Genomic DNA, 14,550 nt, shown 5'->3' on the forward strand with positions numbered 1-14,550 from the left:
GGGAGTGAGTATGGGATACCATGAGGAAAAACAGTAGTGAAGAAAAAGAAAAGAGCCACAGCTGTTCAAAAACACAGCAGTCTTAACTGAGCAAGACAGGTTACCAAGAGCACATCATACAGAGCCATAGTTCTTTGCATTAGCTCAGACTTGAAGACAGCAGCAAGGTCAAAATTTCAGTTCTTATCCTCAAAAAAGCCTTTATATAAGTAACCCCAGCTATGCTGTTCTCACTCTTTTCAGTCATGACAGCTGAATTCCACTACAACTGGGAACCTCAAGAGAGAGAGAGTTTGCTTAGCAGATTAATTTCAAGTGTGGAACACAAGCCTGGAAGCAATCAACAATACCAGACCTCCCTGCTGTCAGATTGAAGCATAAAACCTCTCTCTAACCTGCCTTTTCCAACAATTTAAAAAAATTATTAGTGAATAGGGAGAAGCCAGAAATTCTCTAAAAATAAATGCATTAGAATTCGCAAGGCACTTAGAGAGGACGAGTGCAGTTGTACTGCCTTCATAGACAGATGATATGATTCCATGTGTTGCTACTAAGCCCTTCTGCCACTATTCCCTCATCAGGTTTTATGCAAACAGATTCATATAATGTTAAGCCTGGATATTTTAAAGTTGCAACAATATCAGCAGATTCAGAGCCAAGGAGGCTCTAGCAACATTAACTGCTCCTTTGAGCACGTGTGTTACCACACACAAATCCATATGATGTAGCTGTCATCTAGTGTAATATTAAGGAACTGCATCTCTTTCCATAACTAGAGGTGCTTAGAAGTAGCATTATAAGTGACAGCATGTGTTCATTTTACTAATTTCTAGAGCACAGCTTGTACTTATTGCACACATTGAAGGGAGCAGTATTAGCACATGAGGCGCTTTAATGGCTACTCTTGTTCAGTTCAAGACTTGCCAACTTCACATTAGCAGGGTTTTTTTGACAACCGATCCACTGCAGACCTAGCCAGCTTCTAGCCTTGTTAACAAAGGCAACAAGCTGAGAAAGAGGACAGAGCTGCTTCACTCCAGGCTTGCACTGCTTTCCATAGGGGCAGCAGAGTACAGTCAAACCCCAGCAAAAGGAAGGTGGTGGCATTTGTGACTTTTCCAACACACATTATACAGCAGCAAGAGCAGAGAGAGAAAAAGAAACATACTAACAGAGATGAAGCTACAAGGATATCGGTTATAGAAAAGAACCCGCCCATACTGTTTATTTCTTTAATTTATTTGTTTTTCAGTATTTTATTTTCTTGGCCAGAAGAGAGACGGACAAATGGTTAGGAGAATCGCTCTGATCACTCTCTTCTGTTTTCAGCTGTCGCTTTATTCCCATTTCTTTCTTTCTCACACATTTCTTCTTTTCACTTCTCCTCCTCTCTTTGGAGGCAAATGGGACATGGTCAACCCATCCCTGTGAGTCAGACTTGGTGGCCCTTAAATCAAAACGCGTTGCCAACCCTGAATAATTAATAAAAAAATGTTATCCAGTCTCAGGTGTAGAGGACTATAGCTCCAAGTCTTTGTCAGCCCAAGATTACTGAAAAAGAAATTGGGGCCCTATAGAAGCCAGGATTAGCTAAAAACCAACTAATTGCTTTGCTCATCAAGATGCTCATCAGAGACCCTATAAACTGAATGTACATTTCAGTAGGATTTCCTGGGGGAGAAAACACAAGCATGTGAAAGCAAAAACACAGTTCTTGAAAGTCTTCCTAGGAACAAAAACACTGACGGAGGCAATTTTCCACAAGCTAAGTACCCTCAGGGGTCTAACAAGAATCTTCCCTGAAATCAGCAATCTGGAACAGAATGTGCGCAGCTCTACCGTGATTCTTATTAATACAGAGTACTCATGTGATGCTTTGTCTGTCTAGGTACTTACACAGCGCCTGTCACTGTAGTATCTAAGTGCCTCCCAACTTTTTATGGATTTATCCTCACATCACTCCTCTGAGGTGGAGAAGTGTTTTCCCCAGCTGTAAAATGGGGATAAGGGGTACTGAGAAATGAAGGACCAGATTTTCCAAGTGTACTTGCTCAGCACCAAGCAGCTCCTATTGTTCTCAGACGGAGCTGTCAAGTGCTGTGCAAACCCTTATTAAAAAAATCTGGCCACTCATTTAGGTGCCTAAACAGGAGCTGAGATCCCCCCTGGACCAGACCCTGAGCCCTACCTGCCCAATGTTACACATGACAACATCTGTGTCACTCCTAGGAAATGGAACCCAGACCTGCAGAGTCCCACTCCTCTGCCTTGTCCTTTTTGAAAGGATAGTCGGGCTGTGGTTAAGTCTGTCTGGTTTTATTCAGAAGGTTTAGATTATAAAACAAACCAAGTGCACCGTATTTGCTGCAGCCATCCCAATGGAAGAAAGAAAAAAAAAAAAAAAAAAAAAAAATCAAGCGAGAAGCTGCAGAAGTTACATGGAGAACTTTTGGTGTTCAGTTAGCCAGGTTCGATTGTATTAGGCAGTCAGCATAAACAATACAGCAGGCTCAGCACAAGACCCTAAGATGCCGGTCCCTGAACTTTCTAGCAGTCTCAAACTCGTATTCTAATTTGCAGTTTGAATCACTTTCACTCAACGGGTCTTGTGGCTAAGTTTTTGGTCCATCCTTTCAAAATCCATTCTGGGGTCAGCAATACTGAAACTCACTAGACACCACAGAGCAGCATAACACCAGACATAATGTGATAGCTGCAGGGGCTTAACAGAAGGATATTAAATTTATTGGAAACATTTTAATTAAAACTTTACAACTAGAAGCTTCCCGTCCTCCCCTCTACTCTGGGGACAGGACAGGGCAAAAAAAACAAAAACAAAAAACCCCTCTCTCTCTCTCCTAGTGCTGCCTCCCTCCATGAGTCAGAGTTTCAATCTTTCCGACGCAAGGCTGTCAACACCATTCTCACATCATGCCAAGCAGATTGCTGGAGAACATGGAGCAAATCCTCCCTTCACTTGGCACTGCAGGTTGGTGGGGCACAGAGCACACCACCTTACAGAACTCACAGCCAAAGAAGCATGAGACTAGAAATCAAACCTGGGTCTCCTGCATGGCAATGTAGAGCACTAGTCTTTAGCCAAGTGTGTGAAATCCTTATTTTAGAATACAGATGATCATATTTATATTGCAATAGTAACTAAAGGCCCCAGTCAGGATCCCCACTGTGTCATATGGCACCTAGCTCATATAAGAGACAACATACAATTTAAGACTAAATAAGTCAAGCATATAGCTTAAAAACAAAGCCCACCATAAACACTTCCCAGGGTTGTGCTGTATGATCTATTTTTAAAAACTAATAGTTTGTTTTCTTACCTGGTGCAGAAACCAGGATTTGGCATCGAGTGAGAATAGCCAGGAGGAAATCATTGTGAGAATGGACTGCGAAAAGAAAGAGTTCACTCAGACAGACGCCGGGGAGAAAGTTTTACTTGAAGACAGATTCACATTAGCAACATGGCAGGCAAAGTCCAAAGGCAGCCACTTGAAGCTACCTTATAAAGTGATTTTGTTTACACCTTCCACAGCCATGTTTTCCCATGCATTCCACTGGCTGCATACACCTCCCAATTGATATCCTTTACATAGGTTTTTAGCCTCTCTATGAAATTAGGAGCTGCAAAGGAGAAGGTTCTTATCTCAGCAGTGGTAAGATCATGTGGCCCAAGAGAAGAGGCAAGTTCTAGAGGAGCAGTGGGAGTTATGTAGTCACACTTCATGTGGTTGCATTGGTGTGTAGCAAGCAGCAACTAACCCAGAATGTGGAATTTTGAGAAATGTGGGAAGACAGAAAAAGGGACACTCCTAGGGACGGTCTCTTACCGTTATCTTGGGTGAGGAGTCTGCGAGCTTCCAGATCAAACTCTTCTTTACTGATCTTTTGCTTGAACCAAAGTTTCAAGTTTGCCCAGTATCTGTGCATGGGAGAGAAAACATTAAGCACTGTAAACAACATTGCTTTGCCTACTAAATCTATTCCTTTTCTCCCATATCTTAAATGGACAGTCATTTAGTTCAGCTCCAACATTTAACTTTTTGTATACGTTTTAGAAAAATCTAATAAAAAAGCAATGTTTTAATACAACTTCAGTGAAAACAGAGGGTTGCATAAGAACAGCCATATTGGGTCAGACCAAAGGTCCATCTAGCCCAGTATCCTGTCTTCCGACAGTAGCCAATGCCAGGTGCCCCAGAGGGAATGAACAGAACAGGTAATCATCAAGTGATCCATCCCCTGTCGCCCATTCCCAGCTTCTGGCAAACAGAGGCTAGGGACACCATCCCTGACCATCTTGGCTAATAGTCTTGATGGACATATCCTCCATGAACTTATCTAGTTCTTTTTTGAACCCTGTTATAGACTTGGCCTTCAGTGTCCTCTGGCAAGGAGTTCCACACGTTGACTGTGAGTTGTGTGAAACAAATACTTCTGTTTGTTTTAAACCTGCTGCCTATTAATTTCATTTGGTGACCCCTAGTTCTTGTATTATGAGGAGTAAATAACACTTCCTTATTTACTATCTCCACACCAGTCATGATTTTATAGACCTCGATCATATTCCCCCTTAGTTGTCTCTTTTCCAAGCTGAGAAGTCCCAGTCTTATTAATCTCTCCTTATATGGCAGCCGTTCCATACCCCTAATCATTTTTGTTGCCCTTTTCTGAACCTTTTCCAGTTCCAATATATCTTTTTTGAGATGGGGCGACCACATCTGTACCCAGTATTCCAGATGTGGGCATACCATGGATTTCTATAGAGGCAATATGATATTTTCTGTCTTATTATCTATCCCTTTCTTAATGATTCCCAACATTCTGTTAATGTTTTTGACTGCTGGTGTACATTGAGTGGATGTTTTCAGAGAACTATCCACAATGACTCCAAGATCTCTTTCAGGGTGAAGGAAGATTAAAATATTTCCCTGCAGTGTTGGTAAGCCAAAGAGCATTGTGCTAGTGCCTGATAATCAGAAAGTGGGGGATGACAAAACTAGACCAATCAGTTTCCACTTGTTTTAATAATTTCAGTGAAATACATAATTAATTTTTAGCTTTATTGTCACAACCTTAGATTATGAAAGGTTAGGCAGGTTGTTTTTGAAGCAGTCCATCTTCTAAATTGCACAGCATCAGCTAGTTACACCCTTGTGTATTCCAACTGTATTTAGACTTGGTCTGCTACAGACCCCCAGGGTCGGATTTGGATAGAGACCTCGAATATTTTTAATTAAATAAATATTACTAGGAATTGTGTGATTATGGGAGACTTTAATTGCCCAGATATAGATTGGGGGACAAATGCTACTTATAATGGTAGGCCCCAGCTATTCCTGGATGGGATAGCTGACAGATTTATTCACCATATAGTTACTAACCTACAAGACGTGATGCCATTTTAGATTTGGTATTGGTAAGTAGCAAGGACCTCATAAAAGAATTGGTAGTAGAGTACAACCTTTGAGTGAATGTGAGTTTATCCTTCCATTTAGTTAAAACTGAATTATCAAAAATAGATCAGCAGCTAGGGTCCTGGATTTCAAAAAGGGCAAAAACTTAAAAAAAATTAAAAGGAATTAGTTAGGGAAGTGGACTGAAGAACTCCAGGATCTGAACGTGAAGGGGGTTTGCAGTTATGTTAAATCAAAGTTGCAGAAACTATCTGAAGTCTGCATCCCAAGCAATAGGAAAAAAATTCATAGGGGAGGATTGCAGACCAAACTAGATGAACAAGCATCTCAAACATGTTATTAAAAGATAGCAGAAAGCCTACAAGGAATGGATCAGCAAGGAAAGCTACCTCTTGGAGGTCAGCAAGTGTAGGGGAAAAAGTGAGACCTGACAAAAGCCAAGCAGAGTTAGACCTTGCAAAGGAAATTAAAACCATCAGTAAAAGGTTCTTTAGCCATATAAATAAAAAGAAAACAAGGAAAGAAGAAGTAGGAACGCTAAGCATGGAGTGGAGTGGAGATTAAAGATAATCTCAGCATGGCCTAACACCTAAACCAGTGGTTCTCAACCAGGGGTACGTAGAGGTCTTCCAAGGGGCATATCAACTTACCTAGATATTTGCCTAGTTTTACAAGACTACATTAAAAACACCTGGCATTGGCCATTGTCGGCAGACAGGATACTGGGCTAGATGGACCTTTGGTTTGACCCAATATGGCCGTTCTTATGGGATAAATTTTAATAGTTCAAATTGCACAGTCATGCATTTAGGGACTAACAATAAGAATGTTTAATATAAGCTGGGGACGTATCAGTTGGATGCAACAGAGAAGGAGAAAGACCTGGATGTATTGGTTGATCAAAGGATGACTATGAGTTGCCAATGTGATGCAGCTGTGAAAAAGGCTAATGCAATCCTAGGATATATCAGGCAAGCTATTTCCAGTAGAGATAGGGTAGTGTTACCATTATACAAGGCAGCAGTGAGACCTCACCTGGAGTACTTTGTGCAATTTTTGTCTCCCGTGTTTAAGAAAGATTAATTCAAACTGGAACAGGTACAGAGAAGGGCTACTATTAGAGGAATGGAGAACGTACCTTACGAGAAGAGACTTAACGACCTAAGCTTAAGGACCTGATTGCCTTCTATGATGAGATAACTGGCTCTGTGGACATGGGGAAAAGCAGTGGACATGTTAGATCTTGACTTTAGCTAAGCTTTTCATACGGTCTTCCATAGTATTCTTGCCAGCAAGTTAAAGTAGTATGGATTGGCTGAATGGACTATAATGTGGATAGAAAGCTGGCTAGATCATTGGGCTCAATGGCTAGATGTCTAGTCGGCAGCCAGTATCAAGCGGAGTGCCCCAGGGGTCAGTCCTGGGGCCGGTTTTGTTCAACATCTTCATTATCTGGATGATGGGATGGATTGTACCCTCAGCAAGTTTGTGGATGACACTAAGCTAGGGGGAGAGGTAGATACTCTGGACCCTATCCCTACCCTCCAGCGTGATGTAGACAAATTGGATGATTGGGCCAAAACAAATCTGATGAGGTTCAGCCAGAACAAGTGCAGAGTCCTGTACTTAGGACGAAAGAATCCCATGCACTGCTACAGGCTGGGGACCGACTGGCTAAGCGGCAGTTCTGCAGAAAAGGACCTGGGGAATTACATTGGATGAGAAGCTGTATGAGTCAACTGTGTGCCCTTGTTGCCAAGAAGGAAAATGTCATATTGGGCTGCATTAGTAGAAGCATTGCCAGCAGATTGAGGGAAGTGATTATTCCCCTCTATTCAGCACTGGTGAGTCCACATCTGGAGTATTGCATCCAGTTTTGAGCCCCCCCACTACAATCTGTCCACATCCTTTCTGGAGAGAGTCCAGCAGAGGGCAACAAAAATGATTAGGGGTCTGGAGCACATGACTTATGAGGAGAGGCTGAGGGAACTGGGATTGTTTAGTCTCCAGAAGAGAAGAATGAGGGGGGATTTGATAGCTGCTTTCAACTACCTGAGGGGGGGTTCCAAAGAGGATGGAGCTCGGCTGTTCTCAGTGATGGCAGATGACAGAACAAGCAGCAATGGTCTCAAGTTGCAGTGGGGACGGTCTAGGTTGGATATTAGGAAAAACTTTTTCACTAGGAGGGTGGTGAAGCACTGAAATGGGTTACCTAGGGAGGTGGTAGAATCTCCATCCCTTAGAGGCTTTTAAGGCCCGGCTTGACAAAGCCCTGGCTGGGATTATTTAGTTGGTTTTGGTCCTGCTTTGAGCAGGGGGTTGGACTAGATGACCTCTTGAGGTCTCTTCCAACCCTAATCTTCTATTATTCCATGGATTGTCTCACAGAAGCAAACAGCCTGGGGGGGAAGACAGGATTGCTCTCGATAAATTAGGGCTGTAAAGAAATTAAATAATAGAATACCATTTATTTAAATATTTTTGATGTTTTCAAATATATTGATTTCCGTTACAACAGAGAATACAAAGTGTACAGTGCTCACTTTATTTTTAATACAGATATTTGCGCTGAATAGTATTTTTCAAGTCACCCAATACAAGTACTGTAATGCAACCTCTTTATCATGAAAATTGAACTTACAAATATAGAATTATGTTAAAAAAATAACTATTCAAAAATAAAAATGTAAAACTTCTGAGCCTACAAGTCCACTCAGTCCTACTTCCTACTCAGACAATCGCTCAGACAAACAAGTTTGTTTACATTTGCAGGAAATAATGCTGCCCGCTTCTTGTTTACAATGTCACCCGAAAGTGAGAACAGACGTTCGCATGGCACTGTTGTAGCCGGCATTGCAAGAGATTTACGTGCCAGATGTGCTAAAGATTCATATGTCCCTTCATCTTCAACAACTATTCCAGAAAACATGCATCCATGCTGATGACGATCCAAAGCAGTGCAGACTGATGTACGTTCACTTTCATCATCTGAGTCAGATGCCACCAGCAGAAGGTTGATTTTCTTTTTTGATGGTTCGGATGCTGTAGTTTCCTCATCAGAGTGTTGCTCTTAAGACTTCTGAAAGCATGCTCCATACCTCGTCCCTCTCAGATTCTTAAATCTTGGGTCGAGTGCTGTAGCTATCTTTAGAAATCTCACATTGCTACATTCTTTGTGTTTTGTCAAATCTGCAGTGAAAGCGTTCTTAAAATGAACAACATGTGCTGGGTCATCATCCGAGACTACTATAACATGAAACATATGGCAGAATGCAGGTAAAACATAGAACAGGGGACATTGAACTCCTTGGGGGAGAATTGGGTTACAAATTTAATTAATGCATACGAATGTTTAGCATATCTGGCATATAAATACCTTGCAATTCCGGCTACAAAAGTGCCATGCGAACGCCTGTTCTCACTTTCAGGTGACATTGTAAATAAGAAGCCAGCAGCATTATCTCTCGTAAATGTAAACAAACTTGTTTCTCTTAGCAGTTGGCTGAGTAAGACGTAGGACAGAGTGGACTTGTAGGACAGAGTGGACTGTTTTATTTTTGAGTGTGTATATATATATATATATATATATATATATATATATATATATATATATATATATATATATATATATATAAAAATCTGCACTTCCCCGCTAAAGAGATTGCACTCTAGTACTTGTATGAGGTGAATTGAAAAATACTATTTCTTTCGTTTATCATTTTTACAGTGTAAATATTTGTAATAAAAATATAAAGTGATCACTGTACAATTGGTATTCTGTGTTGCAACAGAAATCAATATATTTATAAATGTAGAAAAACATCCAAAAATATTTAATAAATTTCAATTGGTATTCTATTGTTTAACATGGTGATTAAAACAGCAATTAATCACAATTAATTTTTGAGTTAAATCATATGAGTTAACTGTAATTAATTGACAGCCCTACTATAAATACATCTGCGGGATAAACAGCCAGGGAAGGAGAGGAGTTATTTAAGTTAAGTGCCAATGTTGGCACAAGATCAAATAGCTATAAACCAGCCATCAATAAGAGGAGGCTAGAAATTTGACAAAGCTTTCTAACAGCCTTCCAAGAGGAGTAGTGGGGACAAAAAAACAACTTGTTTCAAGACTCAGCTTGATAAGTTTATGGAGCGGATGGTGTGATGAGGTTTCCTAAAACTGCATATGGCCCATCCACAACTGCTTTTAGCAAACATCTCCAATGGCCAGAGATGGGACATTAGATGGGGAGGACTCTGAGTTGCTACACAGAATTCTTTCCCAGGTGTGTCTGCCTGTTGGGTCTCACCCACATGATCAGAGTCTCACTGGTCACCATATTTGGGGTTGGGAAGCAATTTTCCCCCAGTCAGATTGGCAGAGACCTTGGGTTTTTTTCACCTTCCTCTGCAGTGTGGGGTATGGGTCTCCTGTCAGTTTGAACTAGAAAAAATGGATTCTCTAATTTGAAGCCTTTAAATCAAGATTTGAGGACTTCAGTAACTCAGCCAGAGGTTATGGGCCTATTACAAGAGTGAATGGGTTAGGTTGTGTGGCCTATGATGTGATGATCATGATGGTCCCTTCTCGCCTTAAAGTCTATAAATTTAGGTGTAGTTGAGTTAAGAACATACAAATGGCCATACTGGGTCAGGTCAATGGTCCATCTAGCCAAGGATCCCCCATCTTCTGATAGTGCCGGTGCCAGATGCTTCAGAGTGAATGAACAGAATAGGGCAATCTATCAAGTAAATCATCCCGTCTTCCAGCCCCAGCTTCTGGCAGTCAGAGGTTTAGGGATAGTCCGAGATGCAATCCCGTGCTCTGGGTATCTTGGCTAATAGCCATTGATGGACCTATCCTCCAGGAACTTCTCTAATTCTTTTTTGAACCTTATTATAAGTTTGGCCTTCACAGCATCCCCTGACAATGAGCCTCACCAGTTGACTATGTATTGTGTGAAGTAGTGCTTCCTTATGTTTGTTTTAAACCTACTGCCTATTAATTTCATTGGGTGACCCCTACTTCTTGTGTTATGTCAAGGGGTAAATAAGACTCCCCTATTCACTTTCTCCATACCAATCATACCTCCACCCCCCTTGGAAAAGAGATGAGTAAGCTGAACAGTCCCAGTCTTAAATCTCTCCCCATAGAGAAGCTGTTCCATACCCCTAATCATTTTTGTTGCTATTAAATGTTTTCCTAGAACTATCCACGAGTCCAAGGTCTCTTTGTTGAGTTTCAGCTATGTTTTTCACTTGCAGGCTTCAAATCTGTCCGAAAAACTTGAACCCACCCACCCCCAAACCACACACACATTTTTTTTAAGAAGGAGATTGGCTTCCAAATACCTGTAAGGCTACCCACACTACAGGTTTTCCTTTGTTTTGTCATTAAGAAATAATGCCAAGTTGTTTCAAGATTATGTTATTTGAATCCATTTAAGGGCCAGTTTATGCTGACTGGAAAATGGGGTAGAGACTTTTAGAAGCAGGTAGGAAAACTGTTTTCTTCAGAATTATCCATTTTCCCCCTTTGCAAACATTTATACATGCCACCAAACACTTGTACTAACGCTAATCACTCATTAGCACAATGATTTAACAGGTCAATTCTGGATGTAGTTATGCAGCAGCAAAGCCAGCAGAGGGAGAAACAAATACATTAATACAGTGGTTCCCAGACTTCAACAACCTGTGAACCCCTTTCACTAAAATGTCAAGTCTCACGAACCCCCTCGTAAAAAGTGAATATTTCCAGGGATTTTCTCCTTTACCTGAGTATAAATTATAAAAGCAGTGATCTTGGAAATATAAAATTTGTTTTTATGACATGCTTATTACACACTATTTAGTATTAATTATCTATCATTAGATTATTTTTATTACATTATGAAAACTGCAACACTCTTCCACCATCTCACTTTTGTAGCTTGTATCACTTTGAATAAGCCTGTTATAAGACAAGGCTCCCATGTTTCATCAAGGAGTATCAGATGTGAAACAGCATGAAGGTATTTAAAAAGCCAATCCAAAGAGTTCCTCCTACACAAGCATTCTGGTCTTGAGCAGTCCAGGCAAACCACACACATTACAACAAAACTTAAACTTGTTCTTCATAATAATTTTAAAATAATACTAGCTGCCTATTTAATTTTAAAAACAGCAAAAAATATCCACCTCCCTTTCCATTCCTTATAAGGAGTCTTGAAGTTTAAATCTCCTCAGTGTGATAGATATGCTTGGTTTGATCTGCTTAGCTCTTGGAAGTACAGGGGCTCCGGGCTGCTGGCCCCGTGCTGCCCAGGATCCCTAGGGACAGCTCTTTCCACCATTAGGGAATTTCCCTCCCCCCGCCCGAGAACCCTCTGTAACATTTCACAAACCCCAGTTTGGGAACCACTACATTAATACAAGTATCAGAGGGGTAGCCGTGTTAGTCTGGATCTGTAAAAAGCAACAGAGTCCAGTAGCATCTTTAAGACCAACATGTATTGGACCATAAGCTTTCCTGCGTCTGACGAAGTGGGTATTCACCCAAGAAAGCTTATGCTCCAATACATCTGTTAGTCTTAAAGGTGCCACAGGACTCTGTTGCTTTCTACATTAATACAAAGACTCCTATATATTAACATGCTATTGCTGAATATAACAGTCATACAACTGTAGTCCAAGAATACTAGGAGGTGAGAGTAGCACGTGCCATTAGGAAGGCAATTTGTCCCATATTTGGGATCAGAGTTTATATTTTACTTAGGATCTCAATAATACTTAGCTATAGCACCAAGAGCTCTTAACATCTGTGGGCATTCTTTATACACATTCCTTGACAGATACCTCCACTAGTTTCTATATTTCTTTAAAGTTTCTCATTCACTGGAATGGTGGTTCTCTTAAAAGAGAAGGCATTTAAAATTCAGAAGACTTTACCCAACATACAGGTTTTAACCTTCAATGCTGAAACTTGTTGAAAACACTCAGGCAATTTAGAAATCTACAGCCCTGCTGTTTGTAAACCTGGCTGGGTGCCAGAAACTTAGTAATAAATCTGGACCACAGCCAGTAGATTTGACTCCAGCAGGGACAACAAATGGATTTAATAGCAGACGGTACATTTGTTCAGGATAATAAAACATTCCATTAAGAAGGGCATGTAGGTCACATTCGTTGCATCAATGAATGCATGGTTTTTGAAGGCCAGGAAAGGTTTCCACCTTGCTGTCACATCAACTTATTCTTAAGGGCTGTTCAGACATTCCAAGAGAGCCAAAACATTTGGTTAGTGGAGGAAGGGGGTGGAAGAAGGGAGTATAGCATCTGAGGAAGCCAGCTGGCTCTATCCAAATATAAAGTAGAGGAATATAGGCATTTACTTACTTTCTAGAGTCCTAGTAGTGCTTCAAACCTCTGTTTTCCTCTCAGATAAAGATGCAGAGGGAAGCAGAGTAGGCCTCCATCCTCCAACCAAGATTACAACATGCATCTGTAGCACCTTACTTACCCTCCCACAACCCCATGGATCCCTACTCCTGTTCCTAAATGATTCAGCAGATATGCCACCTTGCCACCAGTCACCACGACAGCAATTATTACTTTGTGACTCTGCTGATGAGCACAGAGAATGCTGGGATAATCAATGCTGTTTCAGCAACCATAAGTTGGGAGGGGAGAGGGGGAAGCAGACATTTGTGTTTTCAAATATTGTTGAATCAAACGTATCTTTTTTAATCCACATAGGAGAGGGGAGACATAACACTTCCTGGGGCTGTTTCCAGATCCTTCCCCCCAACTCTCTGCCTATATCCTTCTGTTAAATTGATAGATTTTTTGCAGCGCAAACACTGCAGAGCAGTGTACATCCCATTTCACGTGTTTCATCCCAGGCAGTGTGGTGGACAGGAAATGAGCAGAGAGGTGGGCCAAAAAGCATGGAGTCCTTAAGGTAATCATATCTCCCAGTCACAGTTATATTTAAAAAAATTATTTGTGATCTTTTTCCTTCTTCCCATACTCAATTCAAAGTAAAACACTGTGGTGAATGATGTAAACTTTAAAAGCACATTTGAGGGAAAAGGGAAAGTGCTCCCAATTAGGTAAACAATCGACTCATCAAATGAATATATAATAGAATTGGCCAGTGTTAGACCAACAGGATTTGAAAAACCCTGGTGAATAGGAAACTTTCCCTGACAAGAGGGGATGAGAAACAGCTGTGCTCCACTAACTAAGGGATACAATGTGGCTTATTGGCACAGTGCATTGGACTGGGACCCAGGAGATCTAGTTCTATTCCCAGCTCTCCCAATGGTCAGCTGGGTGAATGAGCAAGTCACTTCACTTGTCTGGGCCCAGTTTCCCACTCTGTAAAATGGAGCTAATACGGATCTCTGTTATAAAATGCTTAAAAATAGAACCATGATGGCTGAAACCCACTTCTTATAAGTGGAGGTTATGAAGATAAACATACATATAATAGAAAGAGTTGTCACAGTGAGTCTGCAGACAGTCTACTACCTGTGATGCTGCTCATAGCATCCCAAAACAGCAATAGAATGAAATTGACAAGACTTGGGTCAGTTTGATTCACAGCAGAGGCAAGCACTGGAGTTATCCATAAGGCAAGATCCCCCAAAAACTGAGATTCAGAGTAGCAGACACCTGCCTTCAAAGTCAGGTGCCTGTGACATGGGATGAAAGGTAGAAGAGAAAGCTGCCTTCCCCCTTCTAGCATCTAGAGATGGCAGAAGGTATGGCATTAGGGTTTAAAACATGCCAAGAAGCACAGAATATGTAGCATCTGCAGATAGATGGTGAGAACTGTGCTTCTGTGCTCTCTAGATCGTACAGGTACACCTACACCTCATGCCAGCTTCTCATTAATACTGGTGTTAAACTTTCAATGCTATAGTATGACCATTAACACTTTCTCCCAAAATCTCCATCAGACACGTCCTTCATCTGCGATATGCTACCCCTTTGATAGAAGCTGGTGTTGCTTTAGTGCATGAAAGCTTGGGCTGAGACCAAACATGAACCAGAAAGTCACTGAACTGAAGACTAGTAATTATGGTCATTCATTCTGTGTGACAGTATTTCCCTGTAGGTAAAAGCAT

General features: G+C 41.1%; 1 protein-coding gene across 1 annotated transcript in view; it reads right to left on the minus strand.

The window, feature by feature from the left end:
- Window positions 1-14,550, minus strand: part of TADA1 (transcriptional adaptor 1) — a 39,964-nt gene that overhangs the window by 23,804 nt on the left and 1,610 nt on the right. The window contains exons 2-3 of the mRNA XM_065408865.1: window positions 3,846-3,937; window positions 3,339-3,404 (exon numbers count right to left, since the gene is read on the minus strand). Of these exons, the coding sequence (XP_065264937.1) occupies window positions 3,339-3,404; window positions 3,846-3,937 (158 nt within the window). The remainder of the gene's footprint in view (window positions 1-3,338; window positions 3,405-3,845; window positions 3,938-14,550) is intronic.

This window comes from Emys orbicularis, chromosome 8 (assembly GCF_028017835.1).
Source record: "Emys orbicularis isolate rEmyOrb1 chromosome 8, rEmyOrb1.hap1, whole genome shotgun sequence".
Lineage (NCBI taxonomy): Eukaryota > Metazoa > Chordata > Testudines > Emydidae > Emys > Emys orbicularis.